General features: G+C 40.3%; 1 protein-coding gene across 1 annotated transcript in view; it reads left to right on the top strand.

Moving 5' to 3' along the window:
• The window catches only part of DNAH6 (dynein axonemal heavy chain 6), a 199946-nt gene that overhangs the window by 67303 nt on the left and 105129 nt on the right, over positions 1 to 27514 (top strand). Inside the window, exons 18-32 of the mRNA XM_008700061.2 lie at positions 3705 to 3917; positions 4598 to 4690; positions 6075 to 6194; positions 8627 to 8807; positions 10605 to 10701; positions 13134 to 13353; positions 14968 to 15132; positions 15217 to 15330; positions 17123 to 17248; positions 17331 to 17486; positions 17986 to 18147; positions 21308 to 21445; positions 23979 to 24146; positions 25030 to 25178; positions 26792 to 26899. Coding sequence (XP_008698283.2) covers positions 3705 to 3917; positions 4598 to 4690; positions 6075 to 6194; positions 8627 to 8807; positions 10605 to 10701; positions 13134 to 13353; positions 14968 to 15132; positions 15217 to 15330; positions 17123 to 17248; positions 17331 to 17486; positions 17986 to 18147; positions 21308 to 21445; positions 23979 to 24146; positions 25030 to 25178; positions 26792 to 26899 — 2210 coding nt within the window. The remainder of the gene's footprint in view (positions 1 to 3704; positions 3918 to 4597; positions 4691 to 6074; positions 6195 to 8626; positions 8808 to 10604; positions 10702 to 13133; positions 13354 to 14967; positions 15133 to 15216; positions 15331 to 17122; positions 17249 to 17330; positions 17487 to 17985; positions 18148 to 21307; positions 21446 to 23978; positions 24147 to 25029; positions 25179 to 26791; positions 26900 to 27514) is intronic.

Genomic DNA, 27514 nt, shown 5'->3' with positions numbered 1-27514 from the left:
CACCCAGCCGTCCCAGTAATATTGCTTTTAATTCCAAATTCCAATTGTTCATTGCTGTTATATAGCAGAATACTATTGAATAGTATTAACCTTTGTATATTGATCTTATGTCCTGTGATCTTACTAAATTCAGTTTTTAATTTTAGGGGCTTTTTTTGTACATTAAAATGAGTTGGGAAGGGTTCCTTCCTCTTCTGTTTTCTGGAGGAAATAGTTTAGAATTAATATTATTTCTTCTTTAAGTGTTTAGTAAAATTCACTGGTGAAGCCATTTCAGCCTGAAGTCTTCTTTTTTGGAAGGTTTTTAACTACAAATTGAATTTCTTTAATACATATTGTATCATTCAGGGTATCTATTTCTTGAGGGGGTTTTATAGTATATTTTTCAAGGTAATGGTCCATTTCATCCAAATTGTTGAATTTATAGACATAGAGTTGATCATAATATTTCTTTATTATCCTTTAAAAGTTTGTGGGATGTGGGGCACCTGGGTGGCTCAGTCAGGTAAGCATCCGACTCTTGGTTTCAGCTCAGGTCATGATCTCATGAGTTGTGGGACGGAGCCCTTGTCAGACTCTGCTTTCAGCAGGGAGTCTTCCTCTACCACTCCCCCACCTCTCCCTCTCCCTCTCTCCCTCTCTCTCTCTCTCTGTCACTTTAAAATAAATAAATAAATAAATAAACAAACAAACAAACAAATAAATAAATAAATCTTTTTTAAAAAAAGTATGTGAGATCAGAAGTGATGTCCCCTTTTTCACTGTTGATGTTGGTAATTTCTGTCTTTCTGTATAGATTTATCTGTTCTCTGCCTGCTTCTCTTATCTGTAATCCAACCATCCATTCAGTTGTTTATTTATGTCAATATGAACTCATGGATATTTATTTTGTAATTTGGATTATAATGCAATACTACATTATTTGTTGTTTGCTTAAATCATGACAACTTTGGCTATTGAGAGCTCTCTCAGTTGACTTCTGTGTCCCTTTTATGTACCTCATCATTTTGGGTTTTTGTATTTTACCTTTACATATACCATATGCACAATATATTACTACTATTTTTATTTTATATAATCATCTTTCAGGACAATCAAAATAGGAAACAAAATGAAATTTATTTTGCCTTTATTCTATTGCTAGTGTTCTTCATTTCTTGTATGGATCTAAGATTCTGACTCATAGCCTGAAGAACTTCCTTTAATAATGCTTATTGAGTAGGTATGCTAACAATGAATTCCCTAAATTTTTGTTTTGAGAAAGTCTTTATCCTTTATTTTGAATGATAATTTAAATGATAATATAAACCTATCATTCTGAATCAACAGGTTTTGTTTTTTCTTTCAGCAATTTAAAAAGTATCCTTTCACCACTTTCTTGCTTGCATGGTTTCTAACAAGAAATCTGCCATAGTGCTTCTCCCCGTTCTTCTGTAGATAATAATGTATTTTTTTGGTTGGGCTGCCTTCAAGATTATTTCTTTTTCTTCATTTTTGTCAGTTTATAATGTGATATACCCAGGTGTGTGTTGTTGTTGTTGTTGTTGTTTACAGTTTGTATTTATCCCGTTTAGTGTTCTCTGAGTGTCTTGGATCTGTGGTTTGGTGTCTGTCTTTAATTTTGGAAAAAAACAAAACAAAACGAAAACAGCCATTATGTTATCCTTTGAGATTTCTATTGCATATTTTAGACCATTTGATATTGTTCTATAACTCTTGAACACTCTGTGGTTTTGGTTTTTGGTTTTTGGTTGTTTTTTATTTTTTACCACTTTTTTTTTCTCATGTGTCAGTGAGGAATTTCTACCTACTTATCTTCCAGTTCACAGATTCCTTGGCTGTGTCAAGCGCATCAAAGACATTCTTTATCTCTCTTGCTATCTTCTTCCATTCTAACATTTATTTAATTCTTAGTTATAGCTTCCATCTTTCTTTCTTTTTTTTCTAAAGATTTTATTTATTTGTCAGAGAGACAGAAAGAGCACAAGGAGGGGGAGCATCAGGCAGGGGTGGAAGGCTCCCTGCTGAGCAAGGAGCCTGATACAGGACTTAATCCCAGGACCCCGGGATCATGACCTGAGCCGAAAGTAGACACTTAACGGACTGAGCCACAGTCATCTTTCTATTGACATTTCCCATCTGGTCTTGTCTGTTGCCTACCTTTTCCATGAGAGCCATTACCATATTAATTACAATTATTTTGAATTCTCTGTTAATTTCAACATTGTGTGTCATATCTGAGTCTGGTTTTATTTTATTTTTTTGTCTCTTGAGTATATGTTTATCTTAACTTTTCATACAGTTCTTACATTTTTATTGAAAGCCAGACATCTTATGTAGTACAGTAGATACTGAAGTAAATAATTGTTATGCCTGGAGATGAGCATGCCTTTCCTCCTACTTGGCTTTTTGTGTGGCATGTTATGTTAAATGTAGTAAGGAATTGGGCTAGATTTGAGGTTTGATGTTGCTATGGTTACCCTCAATATACTACAGCCTTTTGATACCTTGTGTTTATGGTTTGGGCTCATTTGCCAAAGCTTATTTTTTCAATTTTTGCTTCTCCCTGACCTTGGGTCCTCCCTATGTATTGTCCCCAGAGAGAATCTGTCTCTTGCAGCTCATCAGTCTGTATTCCACTGTTATTTTTATTCAATATTTGTTAGCCTGGTGGGAGATGGGAGGAGGGGCATTCCATTTGTGTTCTGATTAACCCTCTATCTTAGCAAGGCACTGTGTCCCTTGTTCTCAGACTGTTGACCTTCACTGGTATTCCTGCCTCTCCTCCAGCTGTTGTAATAAGCCTAGAATGTATTTCTTTCCCTCCCCCATGAGTAGAGCTTTTATTTTTCCAGTTCTGTTTCTCCCGGTGTATACAGAAATCTACAATGGGTTATCACAACGCCTTAAAATGACAGTGTTTGCTGCTCATTTCCCTGACAGTAAGTTGTTTGTTCCACAGGGTAACTAAGAGAAATGGGTTGGTAGAATTACGATAGTTGCTGCTATGTTCCTCCTCCCAGCCAGCACCACAAGGTAGACTTTCTTAGGATTCTCCCCAATCTTCCCTGTGAACACCTCTATATTTGTAGCCCCGAGGGACTTCACACTCTCATGCTACCCTATACTCACTCTTTGGCAATTTATTTTTAAAATTTAGCTGAATCTTCTTGCTAGCTTAAGTGGCAACCCAAGGCATCTGTCCTAGGTAAGCAAATTCTCAGGTCCTGTTTTTTTGCTGTGGAGAAATCTACAGTTACCAGTCTCTCCCCAGATTTTGAGTTAGTTGGTTGCCCTGCAACCTCAATTTTTTGATGGGCTCATTAATTTCTAGTTTGTCCAGAATTTTCTTTTTCTAAGAGCACAGGTGGTGTTCTTTCCAGTTCTCTACATTCCTGAATTGAAACCAGAGGCCTTGGGCTATGTTTTTAAGGTAGGGGAGGTGAGTGGGGGGGGGGGGTAGAGTAATTGGGTGATGAGCATTAAGGAGAGCATTTGACGTAATTAGCACTGGGTGGTGTATGCAACTGATGAATCACTAAATTCTACTACTGAAACTGATAATACACTATATGTTAACTTAAAAAAAAAGGAGGAAGGAAGGAAGGAAGAAAGAAAGAAAAAGAAAGAAAGTTGTATATCTATAGTAAAAAAAAAAAAAAAAGATAAAAAGCGTGGTGCCTTTGAGAGTGTTTGCTTTCCAGCTTCCAGTTATCATTGACTTGAGGAACCCAACTTTGAAGGCAAGACATTGGGCAGCTATTGAACAAACAGTTGATGCCTCCCTAGTGGACCTTGAAATTCCATTAACCCTGCAGAAGCTCTCTGAGTTGCGTGTTTTTGATTTTGGCCAAGAAATCCAGGACATTTCTGGACAGGCTTCTGGAGAAGCTGCCTTAGAAATAATTCTTAAAAAGGTAAATCTGAAAAATGTGTTCTGAAGATCAAGGAATGTAAAGGTTTTCATATTCATGAAGATCACCAACTTTTGTTTCGTCTAGATGGGTTTTCAACATTGCAGCTCTCATTCTCTCATTATCAGTCATCTTTCTGTTGTTTCCTTACATTTATTATCATTATTCTCAGCAGCACTTTTATCAGTATCCTCTCTCTACTTAGCTTATAGCCCACTTTGATGACAACAAAGTTTGATATTTACATGCTTATATAAAAAGACACATTCCAAGGAAGATCTTTTATACCAAAATACATCATCTTTCAAACTACCAGAAAAAAGTAACAGTGTGAAATGCTGCAAAAGACATTGAAGAGACTTTCTTACTTAAGCTACTTACCTCCTTACCCTAAAAATACACACATACCTACAAATCACCTGTGTAAAAAGAAATATTTAAAGCACAAAGTGGTAAGGGATAGACATTAACATATCACAAGTTATTCATATGTATTTATGTTCATCAATAAAATTTAGCATATCAGTATCCTTTAACCAAGAAGAGGATTTTAAGAATTTCAAAGGCAGTAAAGAGGAGAATGGGATAATTATGGAGTTTTCGCTTATTTTATTCTACATGCATTTATTGAGTACCTAAACAGAAATGAATTTAGGTATCCTAAGACTTGAATTATTTCTAAGGTGGAGGATTCTTGGAAAACAACGGAATTCATCATTCTCCCTCATCGTGACTCCAAAGATGTGTTTATCCTGGGTGGCACAGATGACATACAGGTGGGCAACTGGGTTATTGAAAACCTATGATAAAGATTGGTCAGACCTACTCCTGAATCTTCTGCAGAAGATTATGATGAAGGAATGAAATACGAGAGTTACTAAATAAGAAAAAATCTAATTGGAAAGGCAAAATATCATTATGAATAATTGACAGGAATGCTTGTCCATGAAGTATTTAGCAAAGCAATAAAAATGGCATATGTATGAATTATAATCTTGTAGTTAGCAGTTGAAGAGTTTAGAAAATCAAGAGATAATTTATGGCTGAAGTGATCACAGAATCCTTCCTAGACCAGCCAAGACATGCTGGACCTTAAAGAAAAAATGGAATTTGACAGACTTAGATGAGAATGAAGGGCATTTCAAACCATTTAAATGAGGCAAAAAAACACGAACAAGCATTTCAGGTTTATAGCACACTAAGAAGCGAAGTTCACTTGAATTTTTTGAGATTAGGAGTAGATAGCCATACTCTATGAACAATAAAAGAAAATAAATCTAATCCATGTGTTTGGAATATTCTTACTGATTTAAAATTCAAAGGCATATTTATTTAGCAAAAGGATCTGTGTCTTATGGCCTAATTTAAAAAGCAAAGCCCTAGCCCATTTGGGTGTACCCACACCAGAACTAAGGATGAAATGGCTTTCCCAGGTGTAGGTTGGAAGAGCAAGACCAGATGTCACTCTGGGCAGTAGACGAGAGAGCAAACCCAAGATGGAAGTCAGGTAGTATGGGGCCAAGTGATGCTAGGTGATGGGGCTTCTGCTCTCAAGAAACTTATCATTTAAATAGAGCTATTAAAATCCTTTAGATTAACAGACACATTTTTTAGAATGCACTTGTTCTGTAAGGGTTGCTATAGTGTAAGGGGGAAAAGTTGGGGAAGGAGGTAGAGGGAAAACTGTTTATAGTCGTTCTAAGCTTGATATGAATGAGTTCAATTTCCCTCTTCCTCAAGATAATGAGATAAAGTGATGTTTCATGGGATAGAGAAGATACCGAATTTTGTAAGTTTTGAGTACTTTGAGAAATAAAGCCTTAGATGACCAAATGTTATAAAGAAGGTACCAGATACCTAAAAGTAGGGGGAAAGAGAAGAGTATTGAACCAAACAAAAAACATGTACCATTAATAATTACAGAAATAGCCAAGATTTGGCAATCAAAATCTCTTGGTGATATTTGAGAGAATGTCAGAGTGGGTTGTAAGCCATTGAAGTGGATGAGGAAGGGAAGTGGATGAGCAGGAAATAGTAGGTGGGATTAAGCTATTTATTCAAAAGTTGGCTTTTAAGTGGACTCTTGGAATTAAACATCTGTAGTTATCTTTGAGAGCACAAACTCATGATGCTGCTTGTTTTCTTCTTCTTTCTTTAAAGGTCCTTCTTGATGACAGCACCATCAACATTGCAACCATTGCCTCATCACGTTATGTTGGTCCATTAAAAATGCGAGTGGATGACTGGCAGAAACAACTTGCCTTATTTAATCAAACACTGGTGAGTGAGGGCAATTTCAATTAATGCACTCAGAGAACTGGAGAGCTATGGTACTTTAGAAATAATTTCTTCAGTCATTTAAATATGATGTAGTTTAGAGAAAAGATTTAATTGTTGACATTTTATTATATTCAGAATGTAAGGAAAACGCAAATATACTAAGTTCTTCTTTATATGATTATGCCATCTCTCTTGTATTAGTTATTATTCCCATGAAACAAAATACCACAAACTTGGTGGTATGAAACGGTCTATATTTATTATCCCACAGTTTCTGTGGGTCGGGAGTTCAGGTATGGCTTAACTGAGTCTCCTACTTAGGGTCTCACAAAGGTTCAATCAAGATGTGGGCCAGGTCTTGGTTCTCATCAGAGGTTCAACTCAAGGAAGATCCACTTCCAAACTCACTCAGGTTGTTGGCAGAAATCATTTCCTCACAACTCTGGGACTAAGGGCTTCAATTTCTCACTGGCTATCAGGTGGAGGTCATCTTCAGCTCCTATATGTGTCCCACATTTTTTGTTTATTTATAAATCTATAGTTTTATTGAGACAAAACTGACAGTGTGGTACGAAGTTTACATTTAAACAAAGTTTTCACAGAAATCTAACACATGCCTGAAAAGATTTTGTAATGGAGTTCTAGATGCAGGCCTAGATGATGTGAAGTACTGATGGGTATCACTATTCCAGATAGCATCTTGGGTATTCATTAATTCTTAAGATTAAAAAAAAATCTTTTTGTTCTATGTTTTAAAGTGATCACTGCCCCAGTATGAAAGCTTAATCTCTCCTGAGACGAGGGCTTTTGAAATCATTCAACTCTTGAAATGATTCAATGAACTTGTGTTGTCAATGACTGAATCCTGCCACCAATGGTTTCAGAATTCAAAGTTCAAAAAACAGAGAAGCTCCGAGAGTTTTTTACCCTAAGAATATGAGCTCTTGTCTTAAGCTACTCTCATTCCCCCCATACCACATTCTTTCCCTCCCTAAGTACCTCAGCCTGTTGATATTTATAACTTCATAATTGGAAAAGAAAGGGTCTTGTCAATTAGAAGAATTAGCACCTCTAAGAACAATCTGCCTATGCATACACTCCAGTGAAAGACTTTCTCTGCTCAACCAGTTTCCATCCCAAATGGCAGGCAGCTTTGGTAACTTACTAACTGGCTTAAACCTTTGCTGGCAATAGCATTAAGCCTAGGCAGGGAGCACCTTGGCTTCTAAGTTTCAGGCATTCACAGCTTTTAGACAGCCTCTCACCTCGTATTTACTGGAAAAACACACACGCTTAAACTCTCCTTGGTATCCTTCCTTGTGGTACACCTTTCTTTTTTATTTTATTCTACCTCAGATTATCCCATGATAGAACAAAGAATCCACTTAAAATGATCTTACTTTGTCCCCATCCAATCTCTTTCTTAGACTTCAGATTTTTAGCTTGATTTAATTATGTTTAGGTTTCTAAATATTCTAATATGGAAAGTTATCTGTGAAATAATAAAGGCACTAAGTAGGAAAAGATCATTTGTTCCAACTTTGTTTCATAGAGATCATTTTCAGGAATCCACCCTCTTTGATGAGCCCCTTATAACCTGACCCCCGTTCGGCCTCCTCTCCTGATGGCTGAGCCTTATGAAGGGAGGGATTACAGAGCAAAGTGATGTTTCCATAGAGGGCCCTTAAGAAAAAAGTATCGAGTAGTGTGGACTCTCCAAAGAATTAACTGTCTGGAAAGTGAGAGACCTGAGATAAATTAGGGAATGGTTGTGACACTAGGCCTCAGGCATAAGCCCCAAATCCAGAGTGAGAAGTGAGAAACTTTCACGGATGTTGGGCTGACACGTGCGATGGCAGGAGGCAGAGAGGACGGTGAGAATTATGGTCCCGACACTGCATTTCTGGGTTCTCTGAGAGGCAGTGGGTGATTTTCTTCTTTCTCCAGTCCTCTGTACTTGCCTCATGTTCTGTCACAAGCAGATTTTACCTTTTTAACTGAAGAAAATGAATCATATTTCCTTTTTAAAAAGAGAGAGAAGAATATAGATATAATTGAGGGGGGGAAAAACCCAACCTTTTTTTTTTTTTTTGGACAACCCTTTCTGTATTTGGAAATAGTCACTAAACACTTCCCAACCCTTCAGAGTCCTTTAAGTATCTTTCCTCCCCCTTAGACAGTCTCCTCTGGGCATTTTCTTCCTCTTTCTCTGGGTCCACTCTAGTTATCACACGGTAGACTCCTGGTAGAACATGGATTGAAATTAGGCTGCAGTGAGCCTTGGACCTTGTAAAGAGGTTTCATCTCAAAGAACCTGTGAGAAGACCCCTAAAATGAAAAAGATATAGTGAATCCCCATGTAATTATTTTTAATGTAACTGTGTTTTCGATTTGGAATGAAAAATTTGGTAATGCCCATATTTTTCTCCTAGGAAGAGTGGCTGAACTGCCAGAGAAACTGGCTCTACCTGGAAAGTATTTTTAATGCTCCAGATATTCAGAGGCAATTGCCTGCCGAGGCCAAGATGTTCCTGCAAGTGGATAAGTCATGGAAAGAAATCATGAGGAAGGTGAACCGGTTGCCTAACGCTCTTCGAGCAGCTACTCAACCAGGTATAAAACCACATTTTAAAAACAAACAGAAACACTTTACAACCATCGCACATGTTTAGCACCTATAAAATTCTGGTGTTATGGGGTACACTCAATCCTTGATTCCTGTCAGTACTGATGACCAGGAATATTTGTAGCACATCCGACAGTCTTGCTGAACGATGTGAATTGAACACCGTTGTTGTTGCTGTTAATTATTATCGTTATTACCTGTCAGCTTAGTTCATAGTTTTGGCACCCAAGAATCCGATCCTTTCTGCTGCTTGAATAATTTGGAGATGCTGCCACAGAGTATCGTGAGGCTTGCGTGTCACAATTTGACTACAAGATAGAGATTCACATTCAGTTGACCCATTCTGCCAAAGCTCTCACAGACTTATAGCCATAAAAATTTCCATATCTTATTTTTTATTAATTAATTAAAAACATTTAAAATTGTTACCACAAACTATAATTCTAATCTCAAGGTTGAAATGTGTTTTAATAAGCTCTGTTTCTGGGGATATGGAATCAAAGCTTTGGTGCGTGCACATACATGGTTATTGAACTTTATCAAAGCCTCAGCAAGCCTGCTTGTTGTTCTGCAGCATGTGACCTTTTCTGGTGAATAGCTCCAGACAGCTTCGCTGTCAAGCAGAGGCAGCCTGCTGGGCTATGCCCTTTGCCCAAAGGCTCTTACATAAAAACAGAAACAGAAACAAAAAACTATATGGTGTGATGGAACTGAAAACTTTTAAACTTTGGGGCTCTGAAGGTCACCTGCATTCTTTGGCTCCCAGCCACCTTCCGGTCAGCAGTTGAATCACTCCAGCCTCTGCTTCTGTCCTAACATCTCCTTCTCTGCCTCTGGGCCTCCTGCCTCCCTCCTAGAAGGACCCCTGTGATTACAATGGGCCTACTAGATGATCCAAGATAACCTCCCCATCCCATGATTGTTGGTCCCATCTCCCAACTTCCTTTTTCCATATGCACTAACATATTCTCAGGTTCTGGGGAGTAGGACACAGATATCTCTGAGCACCATTCTGCCTACCAGATGCATATTCAAACTTTTGCTGCAAAAATATTAATGTGTGTGATTACAGTGTTGCCACCGTCTCTACTCGACTTGTTACATAACAACTTCTGAAATTAAAAAAATATATATGATTCCAAAATATGTCTGGTCCTAGGGATTTCAGATAAAGAAGTGTGGACCCATCTATGTCATTTTGGTGACGATAAAGCTATGAAGGAAAATTCAGCAGCATAAGGGGATAGAGAACAGCTGGGTGCTGCCGTGTGTGTGTGTGTGTGTGTGTGTGTGTGTGTGTGTGCGCATGCATGTGTCTGTGTATGTGATGGAGGGCTCTTTTTATAGAGAGACTTTCAAGCAGAAAGCAGCAGGAAAGAGGGAAGAGACACGTGTGCAAATGTGAGGGGGGGTATGAAAGGCAGAGAGAAGAATAAAGGTGAAGACCCGAGGTGAGAATTTACTTAGCACGCACGATGGTTTGTGCTTGGGTTTGGTTCATTTACTCCCAGCCCCCCAAAAGTGGGGGATGCCAGCTAAAAATTGTTTCAGGTTGAATACTTGTTCATCTGTGGTAAATATTAAAATTAATATTAGATAATGTTATTTAAAGTAAGAGTTAACATTGTTAGCAACCTCCCCCACTTTAAATTTTTGACCACTTTTTATCAAATAAAACCAAGGCTTTAAAGAATGTTAATATCATATTTTACTTACACTTAAAATGGTATTTTCTATTTATTTTAACACAATTTTACCAGTACCTTTTTTCCCCCAATAAACAGGACTTCTGGAGACTTTTCAAAATAATAATGCATTACTCGACCAAATTCAAAAGTGTCTAGAGGCATATTTAGAATCAAAAAGAGTTATCTTTCCAAGGTAAGTTTATAAAGCAACCTATGGTATTTTTAGTAGTGAAGACTATCCATTAATTTAAGTGGATATACCTAAAAACAAACCATAACCTTAAAACATCAGGGAGCCAGAATGAGAAATGAAAAAGATATGATAATTAGCTGACCAATCCAGCTGGTATCTTGATTGGGGAGTGTAAGGCTCAAGGATAAAGGCACAGTATTTGGTGAAGGATTAAGTGGGTAAGTACCGGAGGTGCTAGAGGTATTCTGGGGCTCAGCATTGTTTCATTGTTGGGTGTGCATGTGTGTGTGTCTGTAGACGTGCACATGAAAAGTCAGAGAACCCTGTGTTGCCTGAGCAGGTTTCTTTGGATTAATTGGTGACCTAAGAGTGTCACTGGAGAAGTTGTCCAAGAGATCATTTCACAAACTCCAAATGAAATTCTTTACTCATCTCTTTATTCTAAAAACATATCAAATGTTATGCTCAGTGCTGAAGATACAAAGAAGAAATGGCTGGATTTCTGCCCTAATGGGGCCCATGGTTAACAGGTGGATAGTCATGTAAATAAACCATTATAATATAGTTTTTTAACACCAGGATAAATTACTTGATGGTAGCAAAAGCTCCCAACTTCAGTCATTAGGACACACTGTACTATAACACAGAGGACATTGGCAGAATGGTTCATCTTCCCTGGTATTTTCTTGTTAGTTGTTAAGGAAATGGCCATTAAGATCTGTCCTAGGACAAGCACTGTGGCAGCCAGGGGTAGGTGCTTATCTGGGTTACTTGACTGAGAGGGGTTGTTGCTGGGGACCAGGACAGTGTAGTGTGCACGAGAAATCCAAGATCCAGAAGATTTGGTTGGTTTTAATAGAAGTGGTCAGGCTTTAAAGAATACACACAAATCTTACTAAAACATCATTCAGGCAACATGGAGAAAGATGAAAGAGTTTGAGGTTTGAAATGTGCCTTTTGTCTGTTTCACTCTTAAATCAGTGGTTCCTAGCTTGAGTCTCCCAAAGCCAGAGAAAATCTATATACTACTTTTGATACTTAAAGAAAACTGGAAACAAATTTACCTAGGATAATACTGACCACTGAAAAGCTTCTGCTTTTATTTGTTCTTTTGCTTAGAACTGCATGAACTGGTTCTGCTATATGTGTTATGTCAGGAGGCTCTATGTGGTGTTGATTTCACCCTGCAGGCCTTCATGAAGACATACCGTGAGCTGCAGACCAAGTTAGTTCCTGGGGACACAAGATGAATACAGTACTATTCCTGCTCTCACAGGGCTCATGGTCCAATCTTTATAGTTATCTGTTTCATTAGTTTAAAAAGAGGCATGGGCATAAATTAATTATTACTGGATGGTAAAGAAGCAGGACTGATAGAGTCCAACCAAAAGCATCTTTATTTCTAACTAATAACTGCCTTTGCATTCCCTGCTGGGGGCTGGTTTCTTTTTGCCCCTGGACAAAATCTTGAGCAGATGTCATGAATTTTCTGGTCTTTCTCAAATAATACAAACAAATAAACAAAAACCTCTTATCACCTCAACCCAATAAATGATCTTAATAATCAAACTCTGAACTTCTCTCAGAGTGAAAACTTCCCCTTTCCTGCCCAAGCCTGCTGCATGTCTGAAGCCTTCAGTGATGATAAGGATATGTGATGATCAATCCTCCCCTCTCCCTCTGATGTTTCTGAGGTCTCCAGATTTGGGGCAAGGAGAAGAGACGCAAGGCAGCAGAGCAGCCTGACTGGGCTGGTGCATACCTGACCCCCTCTCACTGATGTGGGGCCTGCCATGGGCACTTTACCGTTCATTCCCTCCAAAACCAAGGGATCTCTCATAGGCAGCTTCCTCCACTCCAGAAGTGAAGTGTCTTCTCTGGCGGGGCCCTTAACCCTCTCCCTCATCCCTGGGCATCCAGGTATGCCCCTTCTCCAGTTCTTTTCCTGTGGTGTCTTCATGCCTCCAAATGGCTCTGGTGGGCAAGATCTAAGAAAATCCCATGGAGGGTCACACATGTGGATATTCACAGAACCAAAGAAAGCTCCTCTAACCACCCATCCATCTACCCAACACATTAGGTATTGAAAGCAGGTGTAAGGTACTAAGGCTAGATTCTAGGTAAAACAAATAATGTATCTTCGCTCTAGAACAAATCAGTATCATAGCAAGAGCTAGCATTTTTTATAATTTTTTGAAAAATATCTCTCTTTTATGTATCAGGCACTAATTCTAATGTCTGAGATGCATCCACACTAGGCTCCATAACAATCGTAGAGACACGTGGTCTCCCCGGAAACCCAGGACCAGTAGGTTGGAAGTTCAGGAAATCAGTGACTGGGAAGGAGATGTGGCTAAGGGATTTATCTTTCATGTCTATGTAAGGCTTTCCATCACTTTCAAGTTACATTCTAAGTATTTTCTTTAATTCAGATTTTACTTCTTGTCAAATGATGAGCTTCTGGAGATTCTGGCCCAGACACGAAATCCGCAAGCTGTGCAGCCACACTTACGGAAATGCTTTGACTCCATCTCAAAGCTTGAATTTGCTCTCATGCCTCCTACTGAAGGGAAGATTCCTGGTGTGGAAGGAGAGCCAGAAAAGATTTACACTAACGATATTTTAGCAATGCTATCACCAGAAGGAGAACGGGTGAGGTGCTTTTTGTTTACGATTCTTTCTGGAAAAGCTTTGTTGCCCTGCTAGGGGGAGGGTAGAAGTTTACTCTCTACACGCTCATCAAGTGCTACCGCATCGTACTCTGAGGGCTCAGCAGTTTCAAAGATAACAAAGATGAAATTCTTGCCCGCAAAGAGCTCTAGGGGAGATATAGTCAAACAGGTGATTGAAGAGTACCACAGTAAGTGCAATGACAGAGGTGTGTGCTTTGTTGGAAACGGAGTGGTGATAACTGGAGCCCGGCCTTACTCAACGCTCCATGAGAGGCAGACGAGTGAACTGGTTAAGAGCCCCGGGTCTACTGCCCAGCCACCTGGATTCAAGTCCCATTCTTTAACCTCATCTATAAAATGAGGAATAGGAATAGTGCCTGATTAATGAGATGCTGAGGATTTTCTTTTTTTTTTTAAAGATTCTATTTACTTATTTGACAGAGATAGAGACAGCCAGCGAGAGAGGGAACACAAGCAGGGGGAGTGGGAGAGGAAGAAGCAGGCTCATAGCAGAGGAGCCTGATGTGGGGCTCGATCCCATAACGCCGGGATCACGCCCTGAGCCGAAGGCAGACGCTTAACCGCTGTGCCACCCAGGCGCCCCAGGATTTTCAAATAGTATTTGAAATGTGTGTGTGTGAGAGAGAGAGACAGATTTACATATAATTTACATATAATTATATGTAAATGACTTAGAACTGTATCCAGGTGGTGCTGTGAAAGTGTTAGTTGGTGTATCCAGGATAGTGTATCCAGGACACCGAACGATGCTTGGCATACAGAAAATACCAACGGAGTGAATGCATTAGCAAACTGTGGAGAACCACAGCACTTCACGGAGAGAAATCTCTCTCTCTCTCTCTCTCTCTCTCACACACACACACACACACACACACACACACACACAGAAGCAGCCCAAGAAGATGGAGCGGAGACATGGGAGGGAGAGAATTCCATACAGAGGAAATAGGTGGGGAAATGCCAAGGATTTCAGTCTAGTTAGAGCAGGAGATGTATCCACTGGAGTAGCAGGAACCTATAAGCATTTTACTTGTCCTGAATTGACCTTCTTGTAAAAGAATTTGCTCATCACTAGTGGAGAAGAAGAGAGAGGGGAGGACCACGGCTAGGATCCAGGGAAAACATGAAAGTTACAGGGAAGGTAGAAGAACTAAGAGATCCAGACAAGCAGGGCCGTCAGGTCATTGGTAGTCCAAGAAATAAATATGTGTAGGACTGAAAAGTATCAATTGGACTTGATGACTAAAAGAACATTGGTAACCCTAATGACCTTAACAGGTTTAGAGGAATAGTTGGGGCCAAAAATCAAATGACAGTAAGTAGGAAAAGGAAGTGAAGGAATTCATGAAGTCGCATATACTCCTTTTTTCCCCTGAAAAAAGGCTCTAAAGGGAAGCAGTTAAAAAAAAAAAAAAGAGGAAGTAAAGAGGGATGTAGAGTGGGATATCAATAGAAGGTTCTAGTATTTGTGGTTAAGCTTCAGTGTGTCAGGGTTCTGTTATAGAAGTACAGAGGATGTATGGCTGGCGAGTGCCACACTGAACGTGTTATCATTGCTCCGATTGTCCTCTAGGTTAGCTTGGGAAAAGGCCTGAAAGCCAGGGGCAATGTGGAGGAATGGCTTGGTAAAGTGGAGGAAGCCATGTTCACATCTCTGCGTCGCCTGTGCAAAGCTGCCATCGCTGACTATCGGGGGAAACCAAGGACAGACTGGGTGATTGCTGGCCACCCTTCTCAAGTAACTTACATTCCTTCCATTTCCACCTCTGAGTCCATTTCTGGTGAGATGCAGCACATACTTAAGGACGATGTTTCCATGCAGGTGATCCTGACCATTTCTCAAATCATGTGGTGCCGTGATTTGACTGAGTGTCTGGAGAAAGAAGATGGTAATCACGTAGAGGCCCTGGAAGAGTTTGAGAAAGTAAACTTCGAGGTGAGTTGTTTGACAGGGTGACATTGAACATAATGCTGTGCAGGATGGTCTCAGTAGGTTTTTTTGATGTGGTTAATGCAGTTCACGTATCTCAGAAATTTTAATGCTCCAACCTAACTTACAAAGCTTTGGGTTCTTATGAAAACCATTTATGTTCAGGTTTTCTTAGGAACACTACCTTCATATTTGTATAATATTCATAAGAATACTTATAAAAATAGGAGGAAACGACCATTTAAAGAGGAAAATCTCCAGATTATAATGGTTTGCAACATTTAAGGAGACTTTGTATTTAGTAGGTCTTGGATATCTCTCACAGAAGCTTATTCAATCCAGGAAAACCCCAGGATTTGTGCCATTTCTATTCTTAGGCTCAAGATGTGCTTTTCTACTATTCTAGAGAATCCTCAGGCAACCAGCAATAAAACAATAAATAACTAAATCCAAAATATACCATTCTACAAGAATTTTTAAGCTGTAGTTCAGGAACGCCATTTTACAGCTATGCCTAATGTTTAACTTCAAATTTAATTCTACTTCCAAGCACGTCTGCTTTTTTTTTTTTAATTACCTTTGAAACAGAAAATTGAAGAAACAACTTTCTTGAGATGAGAGAACACTATCTCTTGAGGACCTCATAGAATTTCATGTCACAGGGGCACCTGGGTGGCTCAGTCAGTTAAGTGGCTGCCTTTGGCTCAGGCCATGATCTCAGGGTCCTGGGATAGAGCCTCACATTGGGCTCCCTGCTCAGTGGGGAACCTGCTTATCCCTCTCCCTCTGCCTCTGCCTCCAACTCGTGCTCACTCTCTCTCTCAAATAAATAAATAAAATCTTAAAAAAAAAGAAAAAAGAAAAAAGAAAAAGAAAAAAGAATTTCATGTCACAGAGCCCCAGAGAAGAGAAAACACTCTGTATGGAAAGTTCCCTTGACCTCTGTGTAGAGGTGGTCCCTGATCAAGGTCAGCACGAGGGAAAATTCAGCATAGCAGTTCAAGGCCTTCAGAGGCACTGCTCTCCTTTGAAGAAGATTGAATCTTGGGGGACGCCTGGGTGGCTCAGTTGGTTATGCGTCCGACTCTTGGTTTTGGCTCAGGTCATGGTCTCAGGGTTGTGAGACCAGGCTCAGTGCTCAGCATGTAGTCTGCTTGGGATTCGTTCCCCCTCTTTTCCCCCTCCCTTCTGCTCCTCCCCTGCCCCCCCCCACACATGTGCTCTCTCTCTCTCTCTCTCTCTTTCTCTCTCTCAAATAGATTTTTAAAAATTTTTTAGAAGAATAAGATTGAACCATTTAGGTAAATATTGGCAGTACAATCTGCCCAAAAATGCTCTCATTCAATCAGTTATTGGCTTATTTAAAACGCTCAAGTTTTCTGATTATCAAAGGAAAAACTACTCCCGAAAATGAGTACTTTTATAATCATATTTAATTTTTAGGGAGAACAGTCTTCTCTAGAGACATCGTCACATAGTAGTTAAGAGCATGGGCAGATGTCTACTCAAGTCTCATTTTTGCCACCTCATAACTGTGTGACTGCCATCAAGTTACTTACTCTCTCTGACCCTTAGTTTTCCCTAATGTAAAATGAGGGTAAAGATAGTATGTACTTCGTAGTCATCTAGGAATTAAGTAAGTTAAATTGTTGTCCTGTTTGATCACAGAATTATAGATTCTTAAAATCAGTTTTGGCAAATGTCCACTCCAAATTTAATAGAAAAAAAATGGTTAAAAAAAAGATATGTAAGTTGATTTTTGAAAATTCATTATGACAACTTTTCTTTTGATTTATAGAGATTAAATGCCCTGGCAGTGATAGTTCGAGGCAGTCTTCCAAAATTACACAGAAACATCATAACTGCTTTGATTACTATTGATGTACATGCAAGAGACATAGTCACTGAACTTGTTCAAGCCAAGGTAACTTTTATTTAAGTAAAATCATATATTTCTTCCTGAAATTAGTGCATCTAATATATATGTATTGTTATCACTTACATAGGTAGAGGAAGTCGATTCCTTTGACTGGCAGAGACAACTGCGCTATTATTGGGATGTGGATCTGGACAATTGTGTGGCTAGGATGGCACTGTCTCAGTACACTTACGGCTACGAGTATTTGGGCGCGTGCCCAAGATTAGTTATTACTCCTCTCACGGTAAGTTACTGATGACTCAGGTTAATCGTGATACAAATGCCTTCTTAAAATAGTCTTGAAAAGAGCCACCTGGATGACCCAGGCGGTTAAGAGTCTGCCTTCAGCTCAGATCATGATCCTGGGGTCCTGGCATCCAGCCACATAGCAGGCTCTCTGCTCAGCAGGGGTCTGCTTCTCCCTCTCCCTCTGCCCCTGCTTGTGTTCTCTCTTGCTTGTCCACTGTCTCTCTCAAATTAATGAATAAAATCTTTTTTAAAAAATAGTCTTGAAAATTTCCATCCAACCTTAACTCTTCAAAGGATTTGCCACGAATACAATACATCTTTGTGAAGCAGAGATGTGCATCATTGATCATGTGCCTAGATCTTTGAGTATATCTCAATTGCTGTAAAACCTTTCATAGAAAATAATGACCCTCCTCCCATGGAAAGGAAGGGACTTATAAATTTGTGGCTTGAGTTAGTTCCCTTCAATAATGACAATTTCTGCATTTTTTCAGGATCGCTGCTACCTTTGCCTCATGGGGGCTTTGCAGCTCGACCTGGGAGGCGCGCCGGCTGGTCCTGCTGGCACTGGGAAAACAGAGACAACCAAAGACCTAGCTAAAGCTCTTGCCATCCAGTGTGTGGTCTTCAACTGCTCCGATGGTTTGGACTACAAGGTACAGTGCCAGCATCTGAACACTACCATTAAGTGCTTTATGGGCTTTCTCACTTGCACCATGTCATGACAAAAAAAGGAGAAAAGGGGTGATGGCAAGCAAGGGGAAACTAATAGGACAAGGGATGGTCAAAGTGGGATACATAGAGCAAGGGAGAAGAGTCAACACAAGGATTCCAGGTAGGAATCAAGGCCATTGAGGGATCTACTAAATGGCGGCAAAATTAAAGATCTTTTCATGTTACTAAGTAGAAAAAAGTGAGATGAGATATAAGATATAATAGCAGGGAAATCTAGGAACAAGGAATAAGCTTACAGGAAGAGATGAGCAATTCAGAGAGTTGTGTATTGAAAATGAAATATGTAGGAGGTGAGAATTCATGGTAAGATTTTGCAATACAGTAGTTTTCAAACTTTTTGGTCACAGGACCCCTATGCCTTATTCCCCTTCCAGGTTTTCACAACACAAAGTAGCATATTAAACACTTTATGAAGTCCTGTGGTTAGGAAATCTGTTTAGCTTTATTTAATTCAGCAGATCTGGAATATATTTCACCATGGGTGCCTTTTGGCCACTAACACACAGAGCTGATAGTCTCATTTTTCTGAAAGTTACATGAATGCCTGTACAATGTCTAAATTTAGAATATAATCATTTAAATTGTCCAAATAAACTGTAATTCATTCAGTTTTACAGAGTAAATCATGCTTATTTTTCAGAAGAATTTTCAGAAATTAGTGTTTTATAGGACATGTTCTTTAAAAACCCTGTTCCCTTTTTAAAATTTAGGGGGAAAAAGATGTTGCCCGGAATGTCTTTTTATTAATAAACAAAAAACAGCGGAAGTACAACACAGGCAGAAAGTTGTTTCACAGAAGCAGAGCAAGAGAGGAATGACAGACTAGAAAATCTGGGGAGGGGGTAATCAGGAAAGGGGACCCTCTCCCTCAGAGCAGGGTGCAGAGACGGTCTCTGGTACACACAGGAAAGAGTCTGGGAAACTGCTGTCAGCAATCTCGGGGACAATTCGTACGCCCTAACATCTCACCTTTATGGGGATCTGCTCCCACTACGATTAAGTGACCTCATTATCAGCAGAGATACATCAAGTTTTACGATAGTGATGATTTTTTTTTTTGTTTTGGCCATAATAATTTTGGTGGTTTTAGCTCTTCTCAACTCAAAATTTGAATTTATAAACCAGAATCCACCTTTTAATGTTTAGGCAGTCGTTGCTTAGGCTCAGTCATTCATGGGAGCTATGTACCCCCAAAGGCACGAGTGTGTGCTGTGCGACCCTTAAAGCCACAGGATGCATACACATGATTCATTTATCTTAGACTCTAGAGCAGAAATCAGCAAACTTCCTGGAAAAGGCCAAGTGGTAAATATTTTAGGCTTGCAGCTTGTTATTCTTTCTGCTGTTGTAGCGCGAAAGCAGCCACATACAATATGTTAATGTAATATATCATGAACGTGCATGGCTGTGTTCCAGTAAAATTCCATCCACAAAACAGGTGTCAGGCCAGCTATAGCTGTAGTCTGTAGTTTGGAGATCCCTGAAGTACCAATTATATTCAATGATAAGAAATTTAAGTATTTATTTATTCTTATTTATACTCTACCTTGTTCCATAAGGATTTATTACACTAACCTTTTAAAATTAAAGAGATATCGGGGCACCTGGGTGACATAGTCGGTTAAGCATCGGACTCATGGTTTCGGCTCAGGTCATGATCTCAGGGCCGTGAGATTGAGTCCCACATCAGGCTCTGCACTTAGCATGAAGTCTGCTTGGGATTCTCTCTCCTTCTCCCTCTGCCCCTCCTGCTCGTGCCCTCTCTCTCTCTCTAAAATAAATAAATACATCTTAAAAAAAAATTAAAGACATATCTACACGTGGAAAAATTCAAACTATATAGAAGGACCCAAAGTTAAAAATAACCGATTTTCTCCCTAGTCACATTACCCAGTTCCACTCTCCAGAGACCAGGTTTCTGATTGTATTTGTTTGTTTTTACTTCTTGTGGTGATTGCTATTATTTGTAAAAACTTGTGTCTATTATGGTATTTGTATGTATTAATTTTGGACATTATCTGCCAACTTATGAAATCAAGATTTTATTAGATATAACCTTCTAACTTTCTGTTCCAGCTTCACTTTCTGATTTTCATTACTTTATATAATTTTGTCTTACCATGTCAAGGTTTATGAAGTTGCACTATTCTAGAACTATAATTATGCCTTGTTTGCTTTATCTGGGGGTTGAATATAAAAATGTAAACCCATTATATAGCACTTACAATATCAAGGATGATTGATAATGGAATTTAATGGAATAATCAGGCTCATAGAGAAGGATCAATACATACATCATGAACACTGCCATTCAAAGGAACACATTCCAAGACAAATACCAAATGTGGGATATAAGAAATCAAACAAACCAGCAAAGGGAAAAAAGAGAGAGGGGCAAACCAAGCAACAGACTCTTAACTATACAGAACAAACTGATGGTCACCAGAGGGGACGTGGGTGGGGGGATGGGTGAAATAGGTGATGGGGATTAAGGAGGCACTTGTCGTGATGAGCCAAGAGTGATATATGGAAGTCTTGAATCACTCTATTGTATGCCTGAAACTAATATTACACTGTTAACTAACTGGAATTTAAATAAAAACTTAAAAAAAGAAACAATAAAGGAACACGTTCCCAGCATCAGTATTAATGGGTGGTTTTTCAATTTCTTTTCAGCTTTCTTCTTCTAAAAGCAGTGTTTTTCCAGCTTTACTGTGCTTGTGAATCACCTGAAGATTTCGCTATAGTACATATTCTGATTCTAGAGATCTAGGGGAAGGCCTGGAATTTTACATTTCTAAAATCCCCTGGGTGATGTCAACTCTTACTGGTTCACTTTGAGAAGCTAAGTTCTAGAGCAGTGGTTCTCAAAGTGTTAACTCTGGACCAGCACCATTATCACCTGGCAGCTTGTGAGAAATGCAGATTATCAGGCCCCACAGCAGACCTACAGAGGAAGGAACTCTGGACCTCTTATATAAAGGCACCAACTTCTAACATAGCCCAGTATTCACATAAAACTAGGCATAAACATAGCGTAAACATAAAACACAAATTTGAATGGCATTGTTTTGCTTTCAGATGATGGGGCGCTTCTTCAGCGGTCTGGCTCAGTCAGGGGCCTGGTGCTGCTTTGATGAATTTAATCGAATCGACATAGAAGTTTTGTCGGTCATCGCACAACAGCTCATTACCATTAGGAATGCCAAAGCTGCAAAGGTAACACGTGGGGCAACTGTCCATGGAGGTAGCGTGTCTTAAGTCTGTAACTAACTGACAGCATGTTGCATTTTAGGAAAAACAATGCTAACTTTAACATGTCTACCCACGTTTGCAGCGTAGTTGGTGAGTACTACAGCAATAAGTCGTAGTTGAGTGAATTAATTCCTCATCCAGGCAACACAGAAATAACTCTATGTCAGACACTGTGTGGGGACCTGGGGACACAGAGGTGGTGAGACTCAGTCCCTGCCCTCAAGGAGCTCTGTTCTCCCCACCCCCAACACAACACATGCACACACACATGCGCACACATGTCCACCCACAGCCTGTCCCTGTCCCTTCCATCTCCTGTTTTCCTCTTCACCTTTCTTGTTCTTGCCTTTGACATTTACTTCTCTGTTAGGTTTCTCCCCTGCACCTCTTTGGACTCCACTGCCTTTATCCTGGCTCCCAGGATCAGCCTAGTGCTGGCAGAAAAATGAGAGAGGAGCCCTACAGAACCCAAGGGGACCTTGGCTCTCAGCCTACACAAACCGAAACAGGCTTGCCAAGTTGTTTAACATTTAAATACTTGCTGCCCTGAGTCCCTAGAGGGTCCCTAACCACCACCTTGTCCCCTTCCTAAAGAGCACTTTGCTAAATCCAGCCACGAGGGTTCATCCTGGTGTAGCCGGGGGCCTCTGGACCCAGCTGTAGCTCTAGGGACAGAGGTCATTCTCATTGGAAGGCGCCCTCCTGAAGAGTTGTTAAATGTTTTGATTATCACCTCTGCAAAAAAGCAAATTACAGAACAAGTAAAAAGAAAGCAGAAATTGGACTTTAATGAGTCACTAAATTGTACAAGGCATTGTACATTTATTTCATTTTCACACCAAACCTACATAAAGTAGAAGGCATTTTCCCAAGGTTACAGATGAAAAGGATTCAAAGAAATTAAAAAATATTTCTGGGGACACCACAAACCAAGATATACACCTAAATCTATGTGACGCTGAAGTCTGAGCTCCTTCAACTCTACACTCTCTTGCCTCCCACATTCTCAGAGGAGGCCTGTATTAAATGCAGGGACCTCCAGATACAGCATAACTGGTAAGTCACTATCACCTTGCTGAGCATTTAGCTGAGAGTAGAGCATAGGGAGTAAGAGAGAAGGACCAATGAGAATGGAAGCAGGATAGAAGCATTGCCAACTGGAGGGCAACAACATGAAGTAAAAGGATGGGAGGAAGACATCTGAGATGGCTGGAGTGGAATCGATCCCCTGGAGTAGATGAAGAATAGCACAGACAGCCATTTAGTGGCCGCAGGACTGGTCTCCATTGTACTGCCCGGCATTTTCTCCTCCAGGTTATGACATATCTCCTAGTCTTCCCCTGTATTCTTCATGTCTGTTTATAGTGCCTTCCTCCCCTGGCCCAGCTAGAAACCTGGAATTCATCTTGGATTTTCCCCCCATTACTATCAACCCCAGAATTTAAGCCGTCACCAAGTCCATTTAATTTTATCTGCTAGATGCTTCTTATCCCTAATGGTAACTCCATAATTCCAGATCTTGTCATTTGTTCAATAACAATTCCTTATTGATCCCCCTGTCTATAGTTTGTCCAGCCTCTCCACTGCTACCGTTGATCCTATCACTCTGCCCAAAGTTCTTCTCTGCTTCCCCCCACCCACAGGACAAAATCTAAATTCCTTAGCCCAGCATGCAAGACTCCTGAAGCTCAGGCTTCGGCCTAGCTACACTTTCCTCTTGGAACTTTACCCTTTAGCAAAGTGAATTTCTGGTCATTTCCTGGACATGCACTGCTCCCTTTGACCAGATGACTCCCCCTGCTTATCCACATGAAATGCCCTTCTTCATTCTTCAGGGCCAAGCAGGCTTCCCTGCTCCTCCCGTGGGTTTTGCACACACCTCCAGGGGAACATCTGTTGTACTGCTCAGCCACAGGTTCCATATCTGACTCCACACTGTAGGCCTGGGCGCTTCTCAGGGGCCCCCAAGGGAGTCTCCCTCAGCTCTCCAGCTGCACACCCAACCTTACGCCCCATCTGCAACTGGTGCTCAACAGGTGTTTGCCCTTGAATGAAAGCGAAGGGTAGTGCCAACAGTCAGAGTGGGGCCTCCAACATCCAAGGACCCAGATCCTGTTAGAATTTCTTAGAGAATACCAGGAAGTAGGGGTGAGGAAGGTTTCAGGGCCATTAAATCTACCTTGAATTAAGGAATCTCAGCAAAAGAGGTTGAGGCCTAAAATATTACAGGACTGGGCCAGAAAGCAAGAGACAATTTGGGTAAAGCAGGGACAGAGAAGCAAAAAGCCGGAAATACTGAGCCCAGAAGAGATTGGGAGTGGGTAGTACAGAATCAGGAGTGAAACATTCCCTGTTGTCCAACAGTAGGATTCACTGGGCTGGTAGTCTTTGCTTGAATATTCCATACACAAGTTTTGTACTCAAGTGGTGTTTATGTGAAAGAATTTCCAAATGTCTAGAGAAGTGTTAACCTATATTTTCTCTTTCCTTTAAACAGCTGTCTAGATTCATGTTTGAGGGGCGGGAAATAAAGTTGGTCATGACTTGTGCAGCCTTTATCACCATGAATCCTGGATACGCAGGCAGAACCGAACTGCCAGATAATTTGAAAGCCCTGTTTAGACCCTTTGCAATGATGGTTCCAAATTATGCTTTGATTGCAGAGGTGAGCTTTTCATTATAAAGCAGAAAAAATTTAAGCATGTTTTATTTACCATTTGATTCTATTGAGGTAGAAAGTTTCCTTTATGATTGCACCCTGGCAAAAGTTACACATTATTGTTTGCCCTTCAGTGTAGATATGATTATTATCACCTAGAATGTTTTGGTATGTATGCATGTGTGTGTAACTGCTGTATCCCCAATGCCCAGAAGGGTATCTGGAATATAGTAGGCCCCTAAAACTGGAATGAATCAATGAATTTAATTGTCTACATCATTTCAAATCCTGATTCTGAAGCCAACTGCAGTGATTTGAGTAGCTTATGGATTGAAGAAAGGGTCCACACTCACCTCCACTATCATCACCTGATTTATTTAACCAAGAATGCTGAAACTTGGCAGAAGCAAGGAGTCTCCTAGGGCAGAGGAAGGCTGCAAACCTGTGTAGCCTCCCTTGATACTCAGGGAGCCTTAAGGGCGCACCCAGCTATCACTGATTCTGTCCACAGGGGGGTGTTCCATCAGATGGTAGAAACTCAAGTCTTGCCTTTGTACCAGGCCTTACAACACCATCCAACCTCCATGATGTGAACATTTTCAAACAGGGGGCTCTACTGTTCCTTGAACCCATTGTTACCAAGGCCACATCTTCATCTACAGAAAGAAAGCAGAATCACTGCTCAAGCATCCCCATGTAATATCCCACCGTCCACCTTCTTGTAACACAGAAAACCCTTTTCCTTTCAATCTTCATATTTCTTTGTTAAATGATATAGCAACTCAGAGAGGTATAATGCCTAACATAGATTTTGAGAACACTGGTATTATGTTAATATATCACTGTCCATACAGTATAAGAAGCATTGCATTGTACTTTTCCATTCTAGGTAATTCTATATTCTGAAGGATTTGAATCCAGTAAAATATTAGCGAGAAAAATGACCCAGATGTATAAGCTTTGCAGTGAACAGCTCTCTCAGCAAGACCACTATGACTTTGGCATGAGAGCTGTGAAGTCTGTACTGGTCATGGCTGGGTAAGAAACCAAAGGGGTCAAGAGTGAAATTCCAAACCATGTAAGCAAAGCATTAAATGGCTAATTCATAGACGGCTCTTAAAGCAACATAGAGAGTGACTCGTAATTTGTTAGCTGCCACTGTCATCATTTTACCTTGACACTCCCAGGCCACAGTCAAATGGGGCATCTCTCCTCATTGCACGGCAGTCCTGGTTGGCCCCACACTGAACCTGAGTCTCTCAACTAGGCTTCGGCCAGCTTTCATTTCCCCTGAGCTCATTGCATACGTTGGGTTTTAGTGTACAAAAGCCTTTACCACCATGAGATAGGATGAGATAGGATAAAGGCACCATTTATTACGTGTATACAGTTAAGTCATACAGTCACCTGAGAAACCCAGAAGAGTTGAGAGAAACTTCAGTTTCCTCATTCTACCCTCAGTCCAGGCTTCTGTCCTTGGCTCGGCCTCTGCCTTTCCAGTATGGTCCAACACTGAGCTGCTTTGTAGTTTCTAGTAAAGCAGCTTTCTAGTTTTCTTCTTTTTAGGCCCCAACTTCTCCCTTTGTAGCCTCTTGAAACCCCTATCTCTGGAACCCTCACTTTATCCAGAGTCTCTGAGGGAATCTACCTTCTCTCCAGTCCTTCTTATAGGCCATGACTCACTGACTCGGGCTCCACACATCCAGGGCCCCTTCTGCCTGGCACCTATATCCCTGGGCTCTGTGCAAATCTCGCTGCCCTTCTGTGTTCTTTCTTTTTTTTTTTTTCTAATTTTTAAATTTTTTTAAAAAGATTTTATTTATTCATTTGAGAGAGAGAGAGAGACAGCCAGCAAGAGAGGGAACACAAGCAGGGGGAGTGGGAGAGGAAGAAGCAGGCTCCTAGCGGAGGAGCCTGATGCGGGGCTCGATCCCAGAATGCCAGGATCACGCCCTGAGTCAAAGGCAGATGCTTAACGACTGAGCCACCCAGGCACCCCATCCTTCTGTGTTCTTTCTTTCAACCTTCCAGATACAGTATTTTTCCCCTTTATAGGATTGCCATGTAAATACCAGGGCTACTAAGGGGTTCAGATACACTTGTACTCCAGGAACACAATCACAGACCAGGGGGCGAGACAGACACTGGAACAGTCATCTAGGACATAGTGCATGGGGGCAACCATAATAGGGCCATGCCCAAAGTTCACTGAAAAGAGCCATAGAGGAATTTTCTGGAGGAGAGAGTAACTGGGCTGGGTTTTGAAGGAGAAATAAGAGGTGTCAAAAGAGCAAAACAGGACTTTCTGGGCTGAGAGAAAAGAAAGTCACAGGGATGTGAATCATTATGGTGTATTCGGGAAACCGTAAATTCAGGGTGAATAAAGTCTGGATTAATGCAGGGAGGTTGAAAAAATACCTTTGTCATTCTCCTCAAGGCCATGTACCCAGTGCCTGATCTGTCCTTGGGCTCTGATGGAGATGGACAGTGGGCATGCAAGGAAAACTGCTCCTCTCCTTCTAGTAGGAATCCACAGGGGCGTGCCTTCCACAGCTTTTTGCAAGTAGATTCCCTCACCTACAGGTTTGGAAAATCACGCTCGGAAGTACTGGGTTCTTGCAGTATCATCTGAAGTATCCCTTTAAATTTAGGTCTTTAAAAAGGGAGAATCCAGACCTAAGTGAAGATGTGGTGTTGATAAGAGCTTTACGAGACTCCAACTTACCAAAATTCCTAACAGATGATGCTCTTCTGTTCAGGTAAGTTTCTAGACGTTACAGAATTAGGCATAGCTGTTATGCAGAGGTAAAGAATAGTCTTCTCTTCGGTTATGTCCGTCTCTAACAAGGTAATAACACCCTCATCTTTTCTGGAGATATTATTGCAGTTTAAAAAATACTGGTTTAAAATAAAGATCCTAAAGTTTAAGCATCAATCATTTCTTTTTTTCACAATATTGGTCACTAGGCTGTGTGTTATGCAAATTAGTTATGCAAATTAGTTACAAGTTCCTGACCTAAGAGAAATTCCTGACCCCAAAAAATCAGACTTGGGGCTTAACATAAATGTGAGGACTTTATCTGTTTCTACTTTTACTACTAAATTTTATGTTTATCCAAGTCATACATGTTTGTAGTTGTAAAATGTATCATAAATTAGTCTCATGAGAAACAGTAGCTCCATGCCCTTTACCAGCTCCCACTTCCTAAACACAATCATTTTTCAATTCTTTTATTTGTTTGTTTGTTTTGTTATTTCCCTCCATATTTTTTAGTACCATGTTTATGCCATTTCTTGATTTTTCGGTTTTAGGTATGCTCTATAGAGTTAGTAAATGGGAGTGAGGATATGCACATGCACCTCTTCCCCTCCAA

The sequence above is a fragment of the Ursus maritimus genome, unplaced genomic scaffold, assembly GCF_017311325.1.
Source record: "Ursus maritimus isolate PB19 unplaced genomic scaffold, ASM1731132v1 scaffold_6, whole genome shotgun sequence".
NCBI classification, from domain to species: Eukaryota; Metazoa; Chordata; class Mammalia; order Carnivora; family Ursidae; genus Ursus; species Ursus maritimus.
This window is presented reverse-complemented; position numbering and strand designations above follow the sequence as displayed.